Source organism: Oryzias latipes, chromosome 12, assembly GCF_002234675.1.
Source record: "Oryzias latipes chromosome 12, ASM223467v1".
NCBI lineage: Eukaryota > Metazoa > Chordata > Actinopteri > Beloniformes > Adrianichthyidae > Oryzias > Oryzias latipes.
In genome coordinates, this window is record NC_019870.2 from 28,399,487 (window position 1) to 28,417,688 (window position 18,202).

At 43.4% G+C, this 18,202-nt stretch overlaps 1 protein-coding gene across 1 annotated transcript in view; it reads left to right on the top strand.

Annotated features, from left to right (window-relative positions):
• atp8b1 (ATPase phospholipid transporting 8B1) overlaps window positions 1–17,811 on the top strand; it is a 39,128-nt gene extending 21,317 nt beyond the window's left edge. Inside the window, exons 8-30 of the mRNA XM_011482116.3 lie at window positions 690–760; window positions 1,338–1,420; window positions 2,384–2,542; window positions 2,807–2,895; window positions 2,989–3,179; window positions 3,964–4,048; window positions 7,488–7,611; window positions 8,278–8,321; window positions 8,406–8,562; window positions 8,735–8,923; window positions 9,958–10,070; window positions 10,157–10,321; window positions 10,411–10,522; window positions 10,611–10,686; window positions 11,114–11,249; window positions 11,340–11,462; window positions 11,558–11,714; window positions 11,797–12,020; window positions 14,333–14,416; window positions 14,534–14,779; window positions 14,930–15,068; window positions 16,139–16,269; window positions 16,361–17,811. Coding sequence (XP_011480418.1) covers window positions 690–760; window positions 1,338–1,420; window positions 2,384–2,542; window positions 2,807–2,895; window positions 2,989–3,179; window positions 3,964–4,048; window positions 7,488–7,611; window positions 8,278–8,321; window positions 8,406–8,562; window positions 8,735–8,923; window positions 9,958–10,070; window positions 10,157–10,321; window positions 10,411–10,522; window positions 10,611–10,686; window positions 11,114–11,249; window positions 11,340–11,462; window positions 11,558–11,714; window positions 11,797–12,020; window positions 14,333–14,416; window positions 14,534–14,779; window positions 14,930–15,068; window positions 16,139–16,269; window positions 16,361–16,591 — 3,129 coding nt within the window. The 3' untranslated portion in view covers window positions 16,592–17,811. The remainder of the gene's footprint in view (window positions 1–689; window positions 761–1,337; window positions 1,421–2,383; window positions 2,543–2,806; window positions 2,896–2,988; window positions 3,180–3,963; window positions 4,049–7,487; window positions 7,612–8,277; window positions 8,322–8,405; window positions 8,563–8,734; window positions 8,924–9,957; window positions 10,071–10,156; window positions 10,322–10,410; window positions 10,523–10,610; window positions 10,687–11,113; window positions 11,250–11,339; window positions 11,463–11,557; window positions 11,715–11,796; window positions 12,021–14,332; window positions 14,417–14,533; window positions 14,780–14,929; window positions 15,069–16,138; window positions 16,270–16,360) is intronic.
• Window positions 17,812–18,202: the final 391 nt, after the last annotated feature.

The following is an 18,202-nucleotide window of genomic DNA, read 5'->3' on the forward strand; positions in this document are numbered from 1 at the left end:
TTGTCCTGTAAATGTGAGAACTTTCCATGCAGAGGAGGAACTGTGGAGTTTTGAAAACGAGGCATTCTGAAGAAATAAGCAAGGCGGGGCCCAGCGACAAGACCAAATACAAACTCTAGAATTTGTGTTTTTAAGATGCAAACACCTATGCAAACTGCACCGCCTTTATATCCACAAAGGCAGGAATAAGACAGACTTTCCTTGAAGAAGCAAAGCAGGAAGAATTGCACACAAATGTTTTTTAAGAAGCTGCTTTGTGTACATTTTGTTAGCAGCACGACATGGTGTCCAGTACGGAAGATGTATGTTTTCCAATTATTTCTAAAAACAGCTAAACATATAAATATATTGGTTTATTTTTTGAGATTTTTTGACTGTTCTCTCTGCTCAGAGCTTACTGGAGTTGGTTAAAACCTGCAGCCCTACAGTTCTACTAGAAAATATAGAGACAATATTTGAGACAAACCTGCAAACTGAATCAAAATGTTCTTTTAAAACCATGTTTGCATATATAGATAGATAGATAGATGACTTTATTAATCCCACAATGGGGAAATTTCATTTATGTGGCAGCAAAAATGACATTCAGAAATAATCTATATAATATAACATCAAAAAAAATATGAAGGGTCTTTGTTAGATATGTGTATATATATCTTGACAGTAATTTGATCCTAAACTCTTTCCAGGCTGACCTCCTGCTGTTATCCAGCTCCAACCCAAACAGCCTGTGTTATGTGGAAACGGCTGAACTCGATGGGTAAGACTTTCTAATTCCCTTTTCTTTTCTCCCTCGTGAAATTATCATTCTTTTTATCAAAGAGGGGGAAACATTTGCAGCCCAGAGCAAGAACTCAGCTGCTTTTTAAGGATAAAGGACACGTCTCTTCAAATAAACGTTATGAAATAACTTTTTTCAGTCATTTGTACGGAATTTCCAATTTTCTATTGTCATTGCTCAGTGTTATTTATGGACACTGAGTTGTGAAGAATCCAGTTGAAAGCTTCTTGAGCATCAGATTTTCCAGGAGGAGGAAGTTCATTTGTTGTCAAGAACAGAACCGGTTCTGCCAGATTTTCCTTTTTTTTTTTTTAAACCAAAACAGACAAACACCATGCCAGCCTACCTCATCGGGACGATCAACATTCATCCTAGGAAGTGTCGGGGATACAATAAAAACATACTTTTGTTTTTTGTAGTAATGTACATTTATTTACAGCAGAGTTTTATTTAGCTTTGTCTTTTTCTGCACATACTTATATCTTTAAATATATAATTACTCTGATCTTTCTTTGACTTGGGATGTAAATACGTGTCCTTGTTTTTTGTTTTGCAGAGAAACTAACTTGAAGTTTAAGATGGGGCTCAGAGTTACGGATGAGATGCTGCAGGAAGAACGGCAGCTGGCAGATTTCGATGGTACGATCCTTTTTATTAAGACTTCAAGAGCAAGATTAAAAATCAAGAAGAAAAGGAACACAAGCAAAATATTTCAAAGGGATAATTATAATAAATTAACCCTTGAAAAACATTAACAAACAATTGCAAATGGAAACTGTTAAGATTTAACTTGTTAAAACACTAAATAAAACAATTAGGTAACTTTATTTATTAAAGCTTTTCGGTTTTCCAACCTTTATATCGTTTTTTAACACGTTAACAAAGCAAAACACAATCGCAAAATAAAAAAACACAACACTTTGCCAATGAGTACAAAGATGTGCGAGAAGTCATAATAAACCCACACAGAAAACATAAGAACATAAAGAAAAATAGATTTAAAATAAAACATATGGTAGTTATTGCATTTAGTGTCATCTTTCGTAATAATTGCAGCAACGTTATTTTCAGTTTTCAACCGAAAGTTTCCCAGGTCATAACGAAGACATCAACTCTGTGATGGAGTCAAATCATCAAGAGAGACTTGGTTTAGTCCAACTTTCTGTCATTGTGATCCAGAGGGAATTTAGTCAGAGATCCAGTTTATACAGTTTATAAGAAGCACTGATGTTAGTTTTCTACGCTAAAGCTTTTACTGAAAATACACGTTTAAAGGTTTATTTTGAAAAACTCTGGACCTTTTGGAGGACGGTGAATGGTGTTTCTTAAAGCGTTTCTTATCATAGGTCCATGATGGAGGCCCTTTAAAGATTGATAACCATATAAATGTATCTTTTTCTCTCTCTCGTCTGTTATTTTAAAATACAGTTTTAAAGTTCATTGATGGGTCATCTGGTGACATAGTTGTGCATCATCATGACCCCTGACCTTCTTGTCACCTCGGGTCACAACAAAAACTGTCCCGTTCTCCGCTTAATCCCGTGGTCCTTGAGCTTTAACCGTCGTTAAAGGCCTTCTTGTTTTGTCTCGTCTGTGTTGCAGCCCTGATCGAATGCGAAGAGCCCAACAACCGTTTGGATAAGTTTTTGGGAATGATGCAGTGGAACGGCGAGCGCTATCCCCTGGAGCTGGACAACATGCTGCTCCGAGGCTGCAAAGTCAGAAACACGGACGTGTGTCACGGGCTGGTCATATTTGCAGGTCTGTGCCCGCAGGACGCACATTATCATGGAAAGATACAACAATATAATTGAATAATGGCCCCATTATCGGCAGTAATCTGAAGCTGAACAGGACTGGGGTGGGGGTCAGGGGGTGCATTGCATGAAGACCAGCAGGTTTCCCTCAACTGTCCCTGAATCTAAACCACAAGATATTATCAGATGTTCATTATGAACACGAATCTGCTCCAGTTTATTACATTTTTTATTATTTATTAGCTGCTGACTATGTATTTCATAAAAGGAGGGGACACCAAAATCATGAAAAACAGCGGCAAAACGAGGTTTAAGAGGACCAAGATCGACGAGCTGATGAACTACATGGTTTACACAGTAAGACAGTCCTCCCTTTAGCCTTTACCTGTGACTTTTTCTTCCAACACTCAGCAAAGATGATAAACCGTCTACCTGTTTGGCGTCCTGCAGATCTTTGCTGTGCTGATCTTGGTGGCGGCTGGTCTGGGAATAGGCCACACCTTCTGGTATGAGCAGATTGGCTCCAAGGCGTGGTACCTCTATGATGGCCTGAACTACAATGCCACTTACAGAGGCTTCCTGAGCTTCTGGGGATACATCATTGTCCTCAACACAATGGTGCCCATTTCTCTCTATGTCAGGTCAGTGGCTTTGTACTCTGTGATCTGGGTCAAAAGCAAAGTGAGTTCTTCTGTTGTAGGTGTCCTAAAGTCTCTGAAAGTCACACGGATTTGTGCATCTGTCTGTTCATGGGAAAGTCACCGCCAATATCCCTAATTGTATTAAATATTTGGGCCTTCTCATGATGTTTAGATGATGTTAGGATCTTTTACGAACTGCTCTTTTTATTCCCAATGGAAGGTTTTGGAATGCTAACTTTGTCAATTACCTGCTTTCAAACTTTTATGGATTTTGGTGACCCCAAATGTTCTTTTTATAAAAGAGTAAACTGGTTAAAAATACAAACTTAACTGAAGGTTAATCAGTTTTTTATTCAAATTTGTTTTAATGCAAATCCTAAAATTTGAATTCTCATTTGTATAGATTTTTTTGCTTTTAAACTAGAATAAAAGTCTTCAAGGTATTTCAGCCTGTTTTCTAGTTCAGTTGACTTGAGGTTCTTGACATAAGATGCACTGACTCGACTGAGACCCTTTATTTTTCTTTAAAAAAAATCCATCTCACACACAAAGTTTTCACTTTATATGAACAAAATAAAAACACTATTCAAAAGTTTGGACTGACTGTCTGTGATTAGACTGAACAAGTGTCCATTTTTTTGTCTAACGTATCTGTGAATAGAACAAGATTTACTTTAAATGGCTTGTGTGGTCTTTACCATCTCCAGAGACTGTAGTCAAAGAGCAGCTCCAGGCATGCAGGCCGCTTCCAAATGAGCTTTTCTGTCATTTTATATTTGTGTAGTGTGGAGGTCATCCGTCTGGGCCAAAGCAAGTTCATCAACTGGGACCTGCAGATGTACTTCGCAGAGAAAGACACTCCAGCTAAGGTACAACATATCTGAAATGATGCTTTTTTTTTAGTTTTATTTTTATTTTTGTCAGATCCCCTGTTCTGTTCTGTGAAGTTTTCCAGAACTGTTGTTGTTTTGAATCTTTACAACACGCCAATCAGCATCTGCAGCACGCCACGCCGTTTTCGTTCTCACCTGCAGGGATTAGTTGTAATCTGGCAGGTTGCGTTACCATCACCAAACTGTAAAATGTAAAAGTTCTTGGTTCAAAAAATATGAAATTTACCTGTTTTAAGTTTGGAGTCACCAAGACTGATATGGGTGAAAGCGAAATTTCGGAAGGAGCTGTGGGTGTTCGTGAGTGCATATGGTCCTGGCAGTGAGAGGAATGAAGAGGAGAGAGTGACCTTCTGGAACGACTTGGATGAGTGCTTGCAAGGATTTGGAGCAAATGTGAATGTAGTGCTGATGGGAGATCTGAATGCTAGAGTGGGTGATGAGAAAATTGAGGGTGTTGTTGGCGGGCATGGTGTTCCTGGAAAGAATGATAATGGTGAGAGACTGATAGGAATGTGCACTGAAAGAGAGATGGTGATTGGGAATACATGGTTCAGAAAGAAAGAGATCCATAAGTATACGTGGGTGAGGCAGAGTGGTGGAAGAGTGATTGACAAAGCACTGATGGATTATGTGGTGGTTTCAAAGGTTGCATGTAGTAGATTGCTAGATGTAAGTGTGAGGAGGGGAGAGTGTGGAGGTATGTCTGATCACTATTTGGTGGAAGGAAGGTTGCGTGTGGGTATGCCATGGGTGAGATCGAGAAAGAGTGGGGAGGCAAGAAAAGTTCTGAGAGTGAGTGTTTTGAAGAACAGAGAGAAAATGTGTGAGTATCAGAAGGAATTAGGTGGCAAGTGGAATATGGTGAAGGAGCAAATGGTTGTTGGAGTGGAGGAAGAATGGCAACAGTTCAAAAGTGCAGTGGTTGGAAGTGCAGAGGAAGTGTGTGGTGTGAGACGTGTTGGGGGTGGTCTAAGAAAGGGAAGTGAATGGTGGTGCGAGGATGTAAGGTTGGCTGTAGCTGAGAAGAGATGTGTGTACGAAGTATGGCTACAGAGAAAGGACAGGGAGTCATATGAGTGTTATAAGGAGAAGAAAAGGGAGGCTAAGAGAGCTGTGCGTGAGGCAAGAGCGGCTGCGGACGAAAGGTGGGGCAGACAGTTGACTGATAATTTTCGAGAAAACAAGAAAATGTTTTGGAAGGAGGTGAAGAGGGTGCGAAAGGGAGTGTCGGGGAGGGAGGAGAAAGTGAAAACAGAGGATGGAAGGATGTTGAATGAGGGGAATGCAGTAAGAAAAAGATGGGCAGAGTATTTCGAGAGGCTGCTGAATGTGGAGGAAGATCGGGATGCTGTGATTGGGATGGATGGAAGGGAAAGTAGACTGAATGTATTGGGAGAGTTGAATGAAACGTTGATTACAGGAGAGGAAGTTGAGCAAGCTGTGGGAAAGTTGAAAGTAGGAAAGGCTGCAGGTGTGGATGGGTGTGCTGGGGAATGCCTGAAGTGTGGTGGAGCGATCGTGATTGAGTGGTTAGTGAGATTGTTGAATGTGTGTTTTGCAAATGGGCAGGTGCCGCTTGATTGGATGAGTGCGTGTGTGGTTCCCCTGTACAAGGGTAAGGGTGATAAGTATGAATGTGGTAGTTTTAGGGGTATTAGTCTGTTGAGTGTTGTAGGCAAAGTATATGGGAGAGTGCTGATTAATAGGGTAGTGGAGGGAACTGAGTGTATGATTGGTGAAGAGCAGTGTGGTTTCAGGAGAGGTAGAGGGTGTGTGGATCAGGTGTTTGTTGTGAGACAGGTGTGTGAAAAGTTTTTGGCTAAGGGGAGGGAGGTGTTTTGGGCATTCATGGATTTAGAGAAGGCGTATGATAGGATTGATAGAGAGGCGTTGTGGGTGGTGTTGAGTATGTATGGTATTGATGGTAGATTGTTGGAAGGTGTGAAGAGTTTCTATAGACACAGTAGAGCGTGTGTGAGAGTGGGAAATAGCATGAGTGAGTGGTTTCCTGTGAGGGTTGGTCTGCGTCAGGGATGCGTGATGTCTCCGTGGTTGTTTAACGTGTATATGGATGGTGTGGTAAAAGAGGTGAATGAAAGGGTGTCAGGTACGGGTGTGAGCATGATAAATACTGACGGCAGTGAATGGAGTGTGAATCAGTTGCTGTTTGCAGATGATACTGCACTAGTGGCTGACTCAGAAGAGAACTTGGGACGTCTGGTTGAGGAGTTTGGAAGGGTGTGCGACAGAAGGAAGTTGAGAGTGAATGTGGAAAAGAGTAAGGTGATGAGGTGTACGAGGTTAAAGGGTGAACGCAGATTGAATGTGGCATTAAATGGGGAGTTGTTGGAAGAGGTAGAGTGTTTTCAGTATTTAGGGTCGTGTGTCTGTGTGGATGGTGGAATGGGGGGAGAGGTAGAGTTTAGAATGAATGAAGTACGAAAGATATGGGGGGGAATGAAGAGAGTGTTTGAATGTAGATCACTGGGAAAGGATGCAAAAAGGAGATTGTATGAGGGTGTGGTGGTGCCTGCAGCGTTATATGGGGCTGAAACATGGAGTCTGAAAGTGGCGGAAAAGAGGAAGCTGAATGTAGTTGAGATGAGATGTTTGAGGAGTATGTGTGGTGTGACGCGTATGGATCGTATGAGAAATGAAGTTATCCGAGAGAGAACTGGTGTGACGCGAGAGTTGGCTGAAAGAGCAGAGCAAAAGGCACTGGGATGGTTTGGACATGTTGAAAGAATGGAAAGGGAGCGATTGGTGAAAAAGGTATATGAATCTGATGTGAGTGGAGTGAGAATGAGAGGAAGACCGCGAATGGGATGGACAGAGGGTGTAAAAAGAGCGTTGAATGCAAGAGGGATGACTGTGGTGCAGGGGAGAGAGGCTGCTCAGGACAGGGATGGGTGGAGAGAGTTTGTGTATGGATGAATGGATGGGTGTGGTAGAGGTCTGGTCTTGGGATGAAGCGGCAAGGGGAAACCAGCCTTGGCTGAGGCCCTGCAGTGGAGGTGCCCACACTGGGATGTGCAGCTGACCCTGGTGCAGTGTGGTGTGGCTTAGACCAGATCTCAGACCAGTCGCACGCACATACGCACACACGCACTCACGCACTGAAGGAGGAGGGTTTGGGGAAGAGACAGAGGGAGCTAAAATTGTGTGCCTTGTCTAGGCTACCCCACCTTGGTGGGACACAGCCTTGGTAAATAATAATAATAATAAGTTTGGAGTCAAATGTTTCCAGGAGCTATAAATTCTACCCTCATTGTTTTTTTGGTATGTCATGGTCCATGTGTTGTACGTTAACCACAGGCCCCATGCTAAGCATTTTTGTTGTCGTCTGAACATGTTGGCAGTTGTGCTTTCAGTTTTGTGTCTGTGCTCACAAAAAGCCTTCCTTAACGCTTGGCAGGCTCGAACCACGACCCTCAACGAGCAGCTCGGTCAGATCCAGTACATCTTCTCTGACAAGACGGGAACTCTGACGCAGAACATCATGCAGTTCAAGAAGTGCACCATCGCTGGACGCAGCTACGGTACCGGAATATTTGTTTGCCTGAACACCAAAACATCGGGGTTTAACTCAATTATAAGTGCATCAAATCCATAGCCTGCTGGTTGGGAAGCCAGCATAGTACGCCGCACTCAACTTGGTTTTGCATGATAGAGACCCCTTATATCTAAATCTGTCTCTACCATTACTTGATAAACTTGACAGCTTTGAATCAAAGACAAGTTGATCGTGCAGACTCAAAGGAGTGGGTAAACTTACTCAGACATAAAGCTGTTGATGTCTGCTGGCTTCACTGTGGCCTTAATGATGCATAAATAATGCCCTGCGGGGGATGTCTACCTGCAGAAGCAGCAGAAAAGGAAAGCGCCGCATTAAGTTTCTGAATTGGTAACTTACAAAGTTAGAAGTACGCCGGTTTTTCTTTACATTTTATTTGTGATCCACTCTTCTCGGAGCAAGTGGCTCCTTCAGACAACGGCCTTGTATATATTTCAGGCGCCATTGATAATCCCCACGGGTTTGAACCACTGCACTTTTCTGGCATTGACCTGGCTGTAACGCATTAAATACGTGCATGTAGAATTTGTGCCTTAAGGAGATGCTTCCTTATTTGCATATTTATCTTCAGTTTTGGTTTAGTTTTTATTGTAGATCCACAGATTTGTCATTCCCACTCTTTGCCCAACAGGCAACCCAACCACTGCTGAGGGAGTGTCGCTTGACAGAGGAAAGGTAAGAGTTTTATACATTTCCATGTGAGACCAAGGTATTGTATGAGAGGGAAAAGGTCCTGAAAACGTCTGCTGCTGCTTTCAGCCTGTGGATTGGAGCTGGAACCAGTACGCTGACCAAAAGTTCCAGTTCATGGATCATCTACTGGTCGCTAATGTCAAATCCAAGAAGGACAAAGATGCCATGGAGTTCTTCAAACTGCTCTCGCTCTGCCACACTGTTATGGTGGACAACAAAGATGGTAATTCTGGAAGCATGCCATTGGCCAATACGAAATCCCAACATAATGCATGAGCTGGAACTTCTCAAACCTCGTTTAAGCTCCGATTGAACGGGTGAACACAGGGATGCAGGAGAAGATGGAAATGACAAAGGAAAGGATGACTGTTGACACATTCTGCACTTGTCTCCAGGTGATCTGGTGTACCAGGCTGCGTCTCCTGATGAGGGCGCTCTGGTGACTGCAGCGAGGAACTTCGGTTTTGTGTTCCTGTCTCGAACGCAGGACACGATAACCATCATGGAGATGGGGCAGGAAAAGACCTATGAAATGCTGGCTCTGCTCGACTTCAACTCCGACCGCAAGCGCATGTCTATCATCTGTACGAACACACACCCACACACACACACACACATTGGCTTCAGACCAGTTTTCACACAGAAAACTGCTTTGCTGAGAGAAAAGTGAGTCTCGATGCTTGCAGGAAACGTAAACTTTTTATCTGAGCGATGATCTTCCAAATGAGTTGGACTTAATGTCAACTCTTTGGAACCTGGGGCCTACATTTTCCCATCCTTCCTTCGTGTCAGTGGCAGTAAGAGAAAATGGTCTTTTTGGGGGAGCATAGCTTTGGAGTTCATCCATCTGGACTCCAGGTGTTGTCCTCGGCTGGATTCTGCATACAGCTGGAGGCGTGTCTGGCTCCTCCTCTTTTTCCCAGGATGACCAGCTTGTCTTCCGCAACGGCTGCAAACGGGACTTTTGCGGTGCACCGCAGAATTTCCGCCATTTTTAACACAATGCTGGTGATGGTGATGCCACTCTCCATCCACAATTAAGGGTGGATTTTTAAAAACATTTTTTTATCAGTCCTGACAGATGGCCCCGCCTCTCACGCCAGCAGGTCCTCCGCTCGGCGCCTCAAAGCTGTGGCGATTTCAAGGTCTTCCTGGTCTTTGGCGCAAATTAAGAAGTCCTCTTTCTCTCCTCTCACTTATTAGTAAATTAGTAGGCGTGTCGGCCTCCTCGCCATCGGAGTCCTGCTCTGAAGCTGGCATCTGTTCCTCCTCCTCCTCCATCATCTTTCTCCAACTTTTTTTAAGTGTTAAAAATTCACTCTTTTCAGAAACTACAAAAAATTGCCCTGTTCCTTCGGTCACTCAACCAAGTATATTAAAGGTTGAAGTTTATTTTTGACGTAGCCATATTACGCTGATGGAAACGGGAGGAAAACCAGAAACCGGGTTTAGTCTTTTGGTTGATGGCTTTTTAGTATTTTTAGTATTTTTTTAGAAAAACTTAAAACATGGGACAAATATTGAGGGAAATTATGTCCAATATTGTTTTTTTTCTTTTTTTTTAAGGAACGGGATTTCTCATTTATGATTTTTGTCTGACTTTGTTCTCTGTTTTCAGTGAAGTTTCCTGATGGTCGCATTCGTCTGTACTGCAAGGGTGCCGACACCGTCATTTATGAGCGACTCTCCACAAACACCCAACACCGCCAGACCACTCAGGAGGCTCTGGATGTGGGTTCATGGCGCTCCTTCTTTCTACAACCATGTCTTACCTGCCTTTATAAGGTGTTGGGATCTGAATTCTCCTGTTGTTCTAGATCTTTGCCAACGATACGCTGCGGACGCTGTGCTTGTGTTACAAAGACATCAGTGCAAATGAGTACGAGGCCTGGTCCAGGAAACACAAAGAGGCCCAGCTGGTCATGGGCGACCGAGAAGCTGCCCTCGACAGCGTGTATGAAGAGGTGGAGAAGGACCTGATGGTGAGAAGAGAAGGCAGCTGCTTTATTGATGGAAACGATGGAGCTTTTGCTAAACAAAAAGCTTAAAAACATTAAACATTTGAATTTAGCTCATTGGAGCAACCGCTATCGAGGACAAGCTTCAGGATGGAGTTCCAGAAACCATCGCCACACTGGCCAAGGCTGACATCAAGATCTGGGTCCTGACTGGAGATAAGAAAGGTGAATTCTGATGCTTCACACTGCAGGAGGGAACGACTTGGAGATATTAGAGCTTAAACCTGAGTTTCTATTGTTTATGGATCTCCAGAGACGGCAGAGAACATCGGATACTCCTGCTCCCTTCTGACCGATGACATGACAGTCCACTATGGAGAGGATGTCAAGTAAGTGGGATGACCTCTCGACCTCTTTAGGAGCCGTGAAGACGCCTTCTGTCCAGATTTCAGAGAGGAGCCAGTTCTACCTCACAGCGCGTCAGGAGCCTGTATCAGGAGATTCATTCAGAAGACTGCCACTCCTAACTTCTACCCTAATTAACTGACATGAAAGTAGAGCTCAGACCTGCTTTCTCATCTGAGAGTCGGGTTTCACAGCACAAGAAGATGCCTGAAGCCACAATTACTGATAAGTTACTGTGATGACAGAGATTAAAGACACTTTATTCAATGTATTTATTTTCTCAACTTGATTTATTATCTTAATGTTTCAATTGTTCCTATTTCGGGAGAACAGAGTAACTGTAAGGAAATCTGATGTCATGCAGCTGTTGCTTCTCTTTGAGGCTGATCTTCTTGTTTTTTGGGTTTGTAGCGAGAAGCTGAGGATCCGTCAGACCACCAGAAGGCGTCAGCCTCCTACAAATTTTCGCCGAGCCAGACAGACTCCTGAAGAGCCTTTCTTCACAGAGACAGGCAAGAACGCTCTGATCATCACTGGAGGATGGCTGGTTAGTCTCTTTTTTACTTTGGCGGAAATCTTGTTGACTACCTTTCTGTGCATTTCCTTCTGTAGTCTTGAATGAGTTTTGTTTTCTCAGAATGAGATTCTGTATGAAAAAAAGAAGAAACGTCGCCGCCTTCGCCTCCATCGTCTGGGCAGACGTCCACCTTCCAGCAACCCTGGAGAACCATTGAATGACTGGGAGAAAGAAATGAGACAGGTAAAACCAGAGCAGCATGACCTTCTGTTTCAGTGTAGTAGATGCATATTATTGTTGGACCGGGATTCAGGAGTTTGTGACATTTCTCCGTCTAGATCGACTTTGTGGACATGGCCTGTGAGTGTGAGGCTGTCATTTGCTGCCGTGTGACCCCCAAACAAAAGGCGAATGTGGTGAGCCTGGTAAAGAAGTACAAGAAGGCTGTGACGCTGTCCATCGGCGACGGAGCCAATGACGTCAACATGATCAAGAGTAAGTTCAGAGGCCAACGCGGCTCCAGCCTCCCAGTTTCTCGTTTGCGGTGGTTCTGACCCGTTCTGCGTCCCATCTCCAGCTGCAGACATCGGTGTGGGGATCAGTGGACAGGAGGGCATGCAGGCCGTCATGTCCAGCGATTACGCCTTTGCTCAGTTCCGTTACCTGGAGCGCCTCCTGTTGGTACACGGGCGTTGGTCCTACATCCGGATGTGCAAGTTCCTGCGTTTCTTCTTCTTCAAGAACTTCTCTTTCACTCTGGTCCATTTCTGGTATTCCTTCTTCAACGGATATTCCTCACAGGTCAGTCGCCATCTGCAAACTGTGTGTGTGTGTGTGTATGTGTGTGTGTGTGTGTGGGGGGGGGGGGGGTGTCTCAAATGAACAATTAGGGGAACTCATAGGGAGGCTAGACTTTCAGAAAGTATTCTCTAAAAGCTAAATGTCCACATGAAATGAACCGAACCCTTCACAGAATCGATGTGGTTTCACTTCTGCTGCTTCAGAAAACAATTTCCTTCACAGCAGTTTTTATAACAAAAGATCAAACCTGACAAGTCCAGTGGAGAAACTATAGATGTGGCCTCAAAAGAAATCTCAAGCTGAGTTTAGAGTTTTAGATTTTTGTACAGAAAATACAAACTAAATATTTTATTATTATTATTATTATTTTTGTTATTATTTTTATTCTTCAAAAACCTCCTGCATACAAACAGCAGCAGCCCGATGTTTCCTGAGCAGGATTCGACTGTTTGTTGCAGTTCTCCCTTCACTATTGAGGGGGGGAACTAAGAGAAACTTGGCTGATAACATGCAGTGTTATCAAAAATATAAATGCAAAACTTTACTTTTTGGTCCCGTTTGTCATGAGGCGAACTCAAAGATGAGTCTGGGAACCAGTCAATACCTGGTGGACCACCATCTGCCTCAGGCAGTGCAACACATCTCCTTCACATAGAGAAAATGCGGTTGAGTGGCCCATGGAGCTTTGGGTTGTGGTGTGGGCAGATGTATGCTATGGATGACCAACACGGGTGCATTTTATTGATGGCGTTTTGAATTCAGACCTACCATGAGGAGATCCTAAGGCAGGGGTGTCCAACTCCAGGCTTCGAGAGCCGGCAGCCTGCTGGTTTTCCAGAAACCCTGCCTCATCTGCTGTTGATTACCTGGATCAGGTGTGTTTAGCCAATTAGGAGCTTCAAAGGCAGGTTGATTGGAAAACATATAGGACACTGGCCCTTGAGGCCTGGAATTGGACACCCCTGTACTAAGGGATGTTGTTGTGCTGTACATCAAAGAACATCACGTGCATTATTATGCTGTGGCATGATAATGCACGGTTCAATGTTGCAGTGTGATGATGCACGGCTCAATGTTGCAAGGATCTCTCCACAATTCTTGGAAGCTAAAAACATCCCAGCATCCTCACTGGACATGTAAACTATTGAGCGTGTTTGGGATGCTTTACGATGGCGTGTTCCAGTTCCCGCCAAAATTTCCATCTCCAGGATATCAGCTCTTTGTTCATCCAAACAGGCCCTGATAAAACACTGAGTAGTAAGAATATAAAAGATCGTAAAATACTTTTTCTTTATTTGATTCTTTTAAAGACACTTTGATAAGAATGACGGTACCGCGATTTAGCCGTAGCTTCAGCGGTTTGCGGAAAAGTCCCGCCCCTTTAACTGTCTCCACCAATCATTCTTAGAGGCTTAATCACACGTCATCAGTCTGACCAATCAGAAGTGGTTAAAGTCTCCACTTCCTTTTTCTGATTCTGCTCATAAAGTCTCTCAGTTCCAACAAAAATACCAGCTAAAGCTCGTCTTTAGCGGTGTAGCTTTCCACAGAATCCGGTATCAGACCGTGGAACAAATGAACAAAACAATGAAACTCAGAGAAGAGTGTCTGCATTCGATGGCTATTTGCACTACATCTCCCATGATGCATTGGGTTAGAGTGACGGCGTCTCAGCGCACAATGAGTCTCCTCTTAAACATCTTGAAACCACAAGGAACACACATCAAAAAGTTTTTAAATCTTTTAACTTAACTTTTACAACATCTTTTAGAAAAAACAGCTGCAACTTCCAGCTTTTTCTGCCACAATTATCACAAAAATGCATGTGAGATTGTAGAGGGGCTGTAGATCAATACAGACTATAGAGTTTCTCCTTTTTCATTTATTTTTTGATGCTGGTGTGCCGCGGGATTTTTGTCAAGGTTAACGTGTGCCGTGGCTCAAAAAAGGTTGAAAAACACTGATCTAAGCAGCATCTTGATATGCCACTCCTGTGAGGTGGGATGGATTCTCTCACCAAAGGAGAAGTGTTGACAATCATTTTGAGTTTGTAGAAAATGTTTTAGGTCTTTGAGTTCATCTCATGATATACGGGAGCAAAAAAAAGGTTGCGTTTATATATTTGTTCAGTGTGTGTATGCTTTGACGTCGATGCATGCTACTTAATATTTTAAAATTTTGAACCGTTGAGGAAGATGGAAATATCCACTGACCTGGACCCGTGTTGTGTTGGTTAAACTCAATGACTGCAGCTTTTGTCCCGGAAACATTTCTCTTATTTCTCATTAAAATGGTTGTTTTTGTTTTGTCAGACTGCATACGAAGACTGGTTCATCACTCTGTACAATCTGGCTTACAGCAGTTTACCTGTTCTTCTTGTTGGACTGCTCGACCAGGTGAGAAACGGCATTGTCATGAGCGCCGAGCGCTTATTCTGTTTTAGTAGGGAGCTGGTTTTATCATCGTTAACAAAATCAATCCAACCGGTTTGCAACTTGAATCTCTTCCTGCAGGATGTGAATGACAGACTGAGCCTGAAATTTCCAAAGCTCTACATTCCTGGTCAGCAGGGGCTACTCTTCAACTACAAGAATTTCTTTATCAGCTTGTTCCACGGCATCTTCGTCTCGCTCATCATCTTCTTCATCCCCTACGGGGCGTTCCTGCAGACCATGGGGCAGGATGGAGAAGCTCCGTCCGACTATCAGTCTTTCGCTGTTGTGACGGCCTCATCCTTGATCTTTACAGTCAGCCTGCAGGTCAGTCCCAACGACTTCATACGTCTCTGGATCCTAAACGGAGAAGAAGCACGTTCTGTTGTTTTCAGTGAAAGGAAGGACTCAAAGTAGACGTTTGTCCTTTTTTTTGTGCGTTGATATGTCATTTAAAGTGAGTCATCTGTTTGTCAGATTTCCTTGGACACGTCGTACTGGACTTTCGTGAATTGCTTTGCTGTGCTGGGCAGCATAGCCATCTACTTTGGCTTCATGTTTGACATCCATAGTGCAGGGATCCACGTCATCTTCCCTTCAGTGTTCACCTTCACAGGTTGGTCCACCGTCGGACGCCGACAATTGTCTTCTCTGTTGGTGCAAAAGCCCACAGCCCTTTAAACCAGAGCTTTAGCTCTAGAGTTCACATTCTTTTGATTACTGTAACTCAACTGTATGGAATTCCTGTAATTCCAGCAGATTGTGTTGCACAGATAAGCAGCTTTGTGTTGTTGTGTGACACTTTATGTTAGTAACGTGTTGCATATCGGTGCAAAGCTGAGATAAAAAAGCCGCTTTTCACTGTTTTGGAATCGGCTGATTCATGATAGATGAAAGATTTTTACGGTATGTTTTTAGCTGTCCCCGGCGACATCTCCGATGTTAAAGGGTTCATTTTTGTCTTTTTATTTTTGTTTTCTTGTCACTGATTTGAGTTTTTTTTTTGTCAGTTTCATTTAAAGGATCTATATCATGCTTTTCTTAAGTCGTTCAGAATAAACTATATTTATAATCATAAATCACCTTTGGCACACTAAAGAACCTTGTTTTAAGGACATGGGAGTTATTTTCGCTGCTCATTTTCCTACCAGGAAGTAAGACGACTCAATCTCTGAGGCTCCGCCTTTCACTCCTTATGGGTACCGCCCATTTCATGCCGTCATCTTAGAGCCTCAGCAGCTTGTCTGCGTTTCTCCCACAAAAACAAACATCTGACATTTTGCAAAGATGGATGTGCAGATTGTACATGTGAAAGGAAAACGTTTAGCTGATCAGCATAGAGAAAGTTTGTGTGTCTGTTAGCCTTGGGGCGGGGCTGGCAGCCCAGACTCTTCCTGGAAGGGGAGGTTCCTCACTTTGTGACATCACAATGTGAGGACCCACAGGATAACCTGGATTGAAGGGGAGCAGTACTCAGAGAGCAGGTTTTTAAAATGCTCAGAAATGCGTGAATGGATCAAAATACCACTTTGGCGTCGTCTATGGTGGGGAGTTAACATTATAATGCACTGTAAAGCTCAAAAAGTTGAGTCAGCATGATCTAGGCTCTTTAATTTTTTAACCCTAAGGCCATTAATGGAAAAGCTGAAGTCTTTTCTGCTTTAACTGCTGTTTCTGTGCTTGCAGGAGCCGCGTCAAATGCTCTGCGTCAGCCTTACTTGTGGCTAACCATCATCCTGACTGTGGGCATCAGCCTGCTGCCCGTCATCTGCATCCAGTTCCTCTATAAAACCATCTGGCCGTCTGTTGGAGACAAAGTGAGGCCTCACTCCATGCCGCACAGTTGTTCAGGGCATTCTGTAAAAGTGCACTTTGTAAGATGTGACCTTATTTCTCTTCACCCTGTAGGTTCAGAGGAACAGGAAGAAGTACGAGCTTCAGATGGAGGAAAAGAAGAAGGAGCCCGAGCCCTTCCAGCGGGGCAGGCGCTCCCGTCGCTCTGCCTACGCCTTTTCTCACTCACAAGGTTACGCAGGCCTCATCTCGTCTGGGCAGAGCATTCGGCGGCGTCCTGCCGCCCGCAGCGGAGCAAATGCAAACATCAGGGAGATTCCCCACAGAGGGGCGGAGAACATCTAAGCTGAGGTGGAGCCAGCCAGCCAATTACTGCTGAAGACCTGCATCCACCACTCTGCAGCCTTTAGAGATGGAGCTGAACTTTTGTTTGGAGAAACTGAGATGTCTGAAGTGTGAGAAGAATGTTTGAAGTTCCTGAACTTGTGGAGAGGAAAGGAGGAGCTCTGTTTCCCGGCAGCAGAGAACTTGACAAAGACTCACCTGCAGGCACAGGCTCCACGCTCCAAACCAGAAAACTCGCCGGCTGTCGATGACGTCTCACGGGGACGATGTTATTTATCTCAGGATTTTTAAAGAACCCTTTCTTTTTTTTTTTTTTTTTTTTTTTTTTTTTTTTTTTTTTTAGTGAGCTCATCGGCTGATGGGAAATTATTTAAAATGATATTTTCTGAGAGTTTTACCGTTGTTCCTACACAGCACTTGGTGTCATGCTGAAATCAAAATATTTTTCCACGTAAGTCTTTATTACTGCACAAGTTTGTTTCTGTCCGTTGAGTCAGATCCTTTTCTCTAGTTAGAAACTCTGGGATTAAGCTAAGTCTGTCAAAATATGAAATTTTAGTGTTTTTATGCATTTGTAGGATTTGTTTTTGCCAAGATGGTTGATCAGTAGAAAATGTCTTTAATTTAAAAAAAAAAAGTTGAGTCTAGATGTTTTCTTTTCTCCTGCTCTTTCAAAACTCCCAAGAGTCTGGAAAGATGTTTTAATCCCCAACTTGTGAAAATTTGCCCTTTTAAATGCCTCTTTGCAGCAGACCTAACAGATGTTTTCTTTACCAGCATTTTTTAGGTTTTATCTCTGAAATGTGAGCCACTCAAGTAACTTTTTTACAATCACGATTTTTGTTATTTTACAAAGGAAAGGAACACGGCCGGTATTCTTGATCACTTTGATGCCATGTCTCAGGGTTTGCCTTTTTTTTTTTTTTAAATCTTGTATAACCGTAAACCACATGTTCATGAAGTCTGGAGGAAAAAAGTGGATCTTCTCTCTGCATCTCATTGTTTACATTGTGTCTCATTTGGATTTTTTTTCTTGAAATTAAAGCTAGAATAATTGGGAAGTGGTGATCCAAAAGTGACGATGATTTCTGTTCGGATGGTTTCCTCTTCATGCGCGTCAGTGGAACGAGCAGTCGGTCCTGCCGCCGACTCCCTGCAGCGGTTTGGCCTCATGCAGTTTTATCGTATGGTTGTTAATAAAAGCCAAGGGCACATTTAGCGTTGGAGTAGAACCTTTATTTGAACGGCCATTACAGCGAATCACGTTTCCTCTCCTCCTGCCTTTAGCTTCTTCCAGGAATCTCCTCTTTGGTCTTCGTCCAATACTTCTCCATTACAGTTTCCAGTACAGAATCTCACCTGAAACGCTCACCGTTTTACAGGTTTCAACCCCCCCCCAACCTCTAACAAAATGATGCTTTTAATAGCTCCCTTCCTGCATGCTTTACCTGTCCTTATCTGACACGCCTGATGCGGCTCATCACCTCCGAAGGGACCTGCCCACGCCTTCCTTGTGTCTGTTCTCTACGCCATCATGTCTGTGGAGGTCTGCAGCTGTGAGGATATCCAGTTCTCCATCACTTCCAGGTCATCCCACCTGTGGGCCATTGG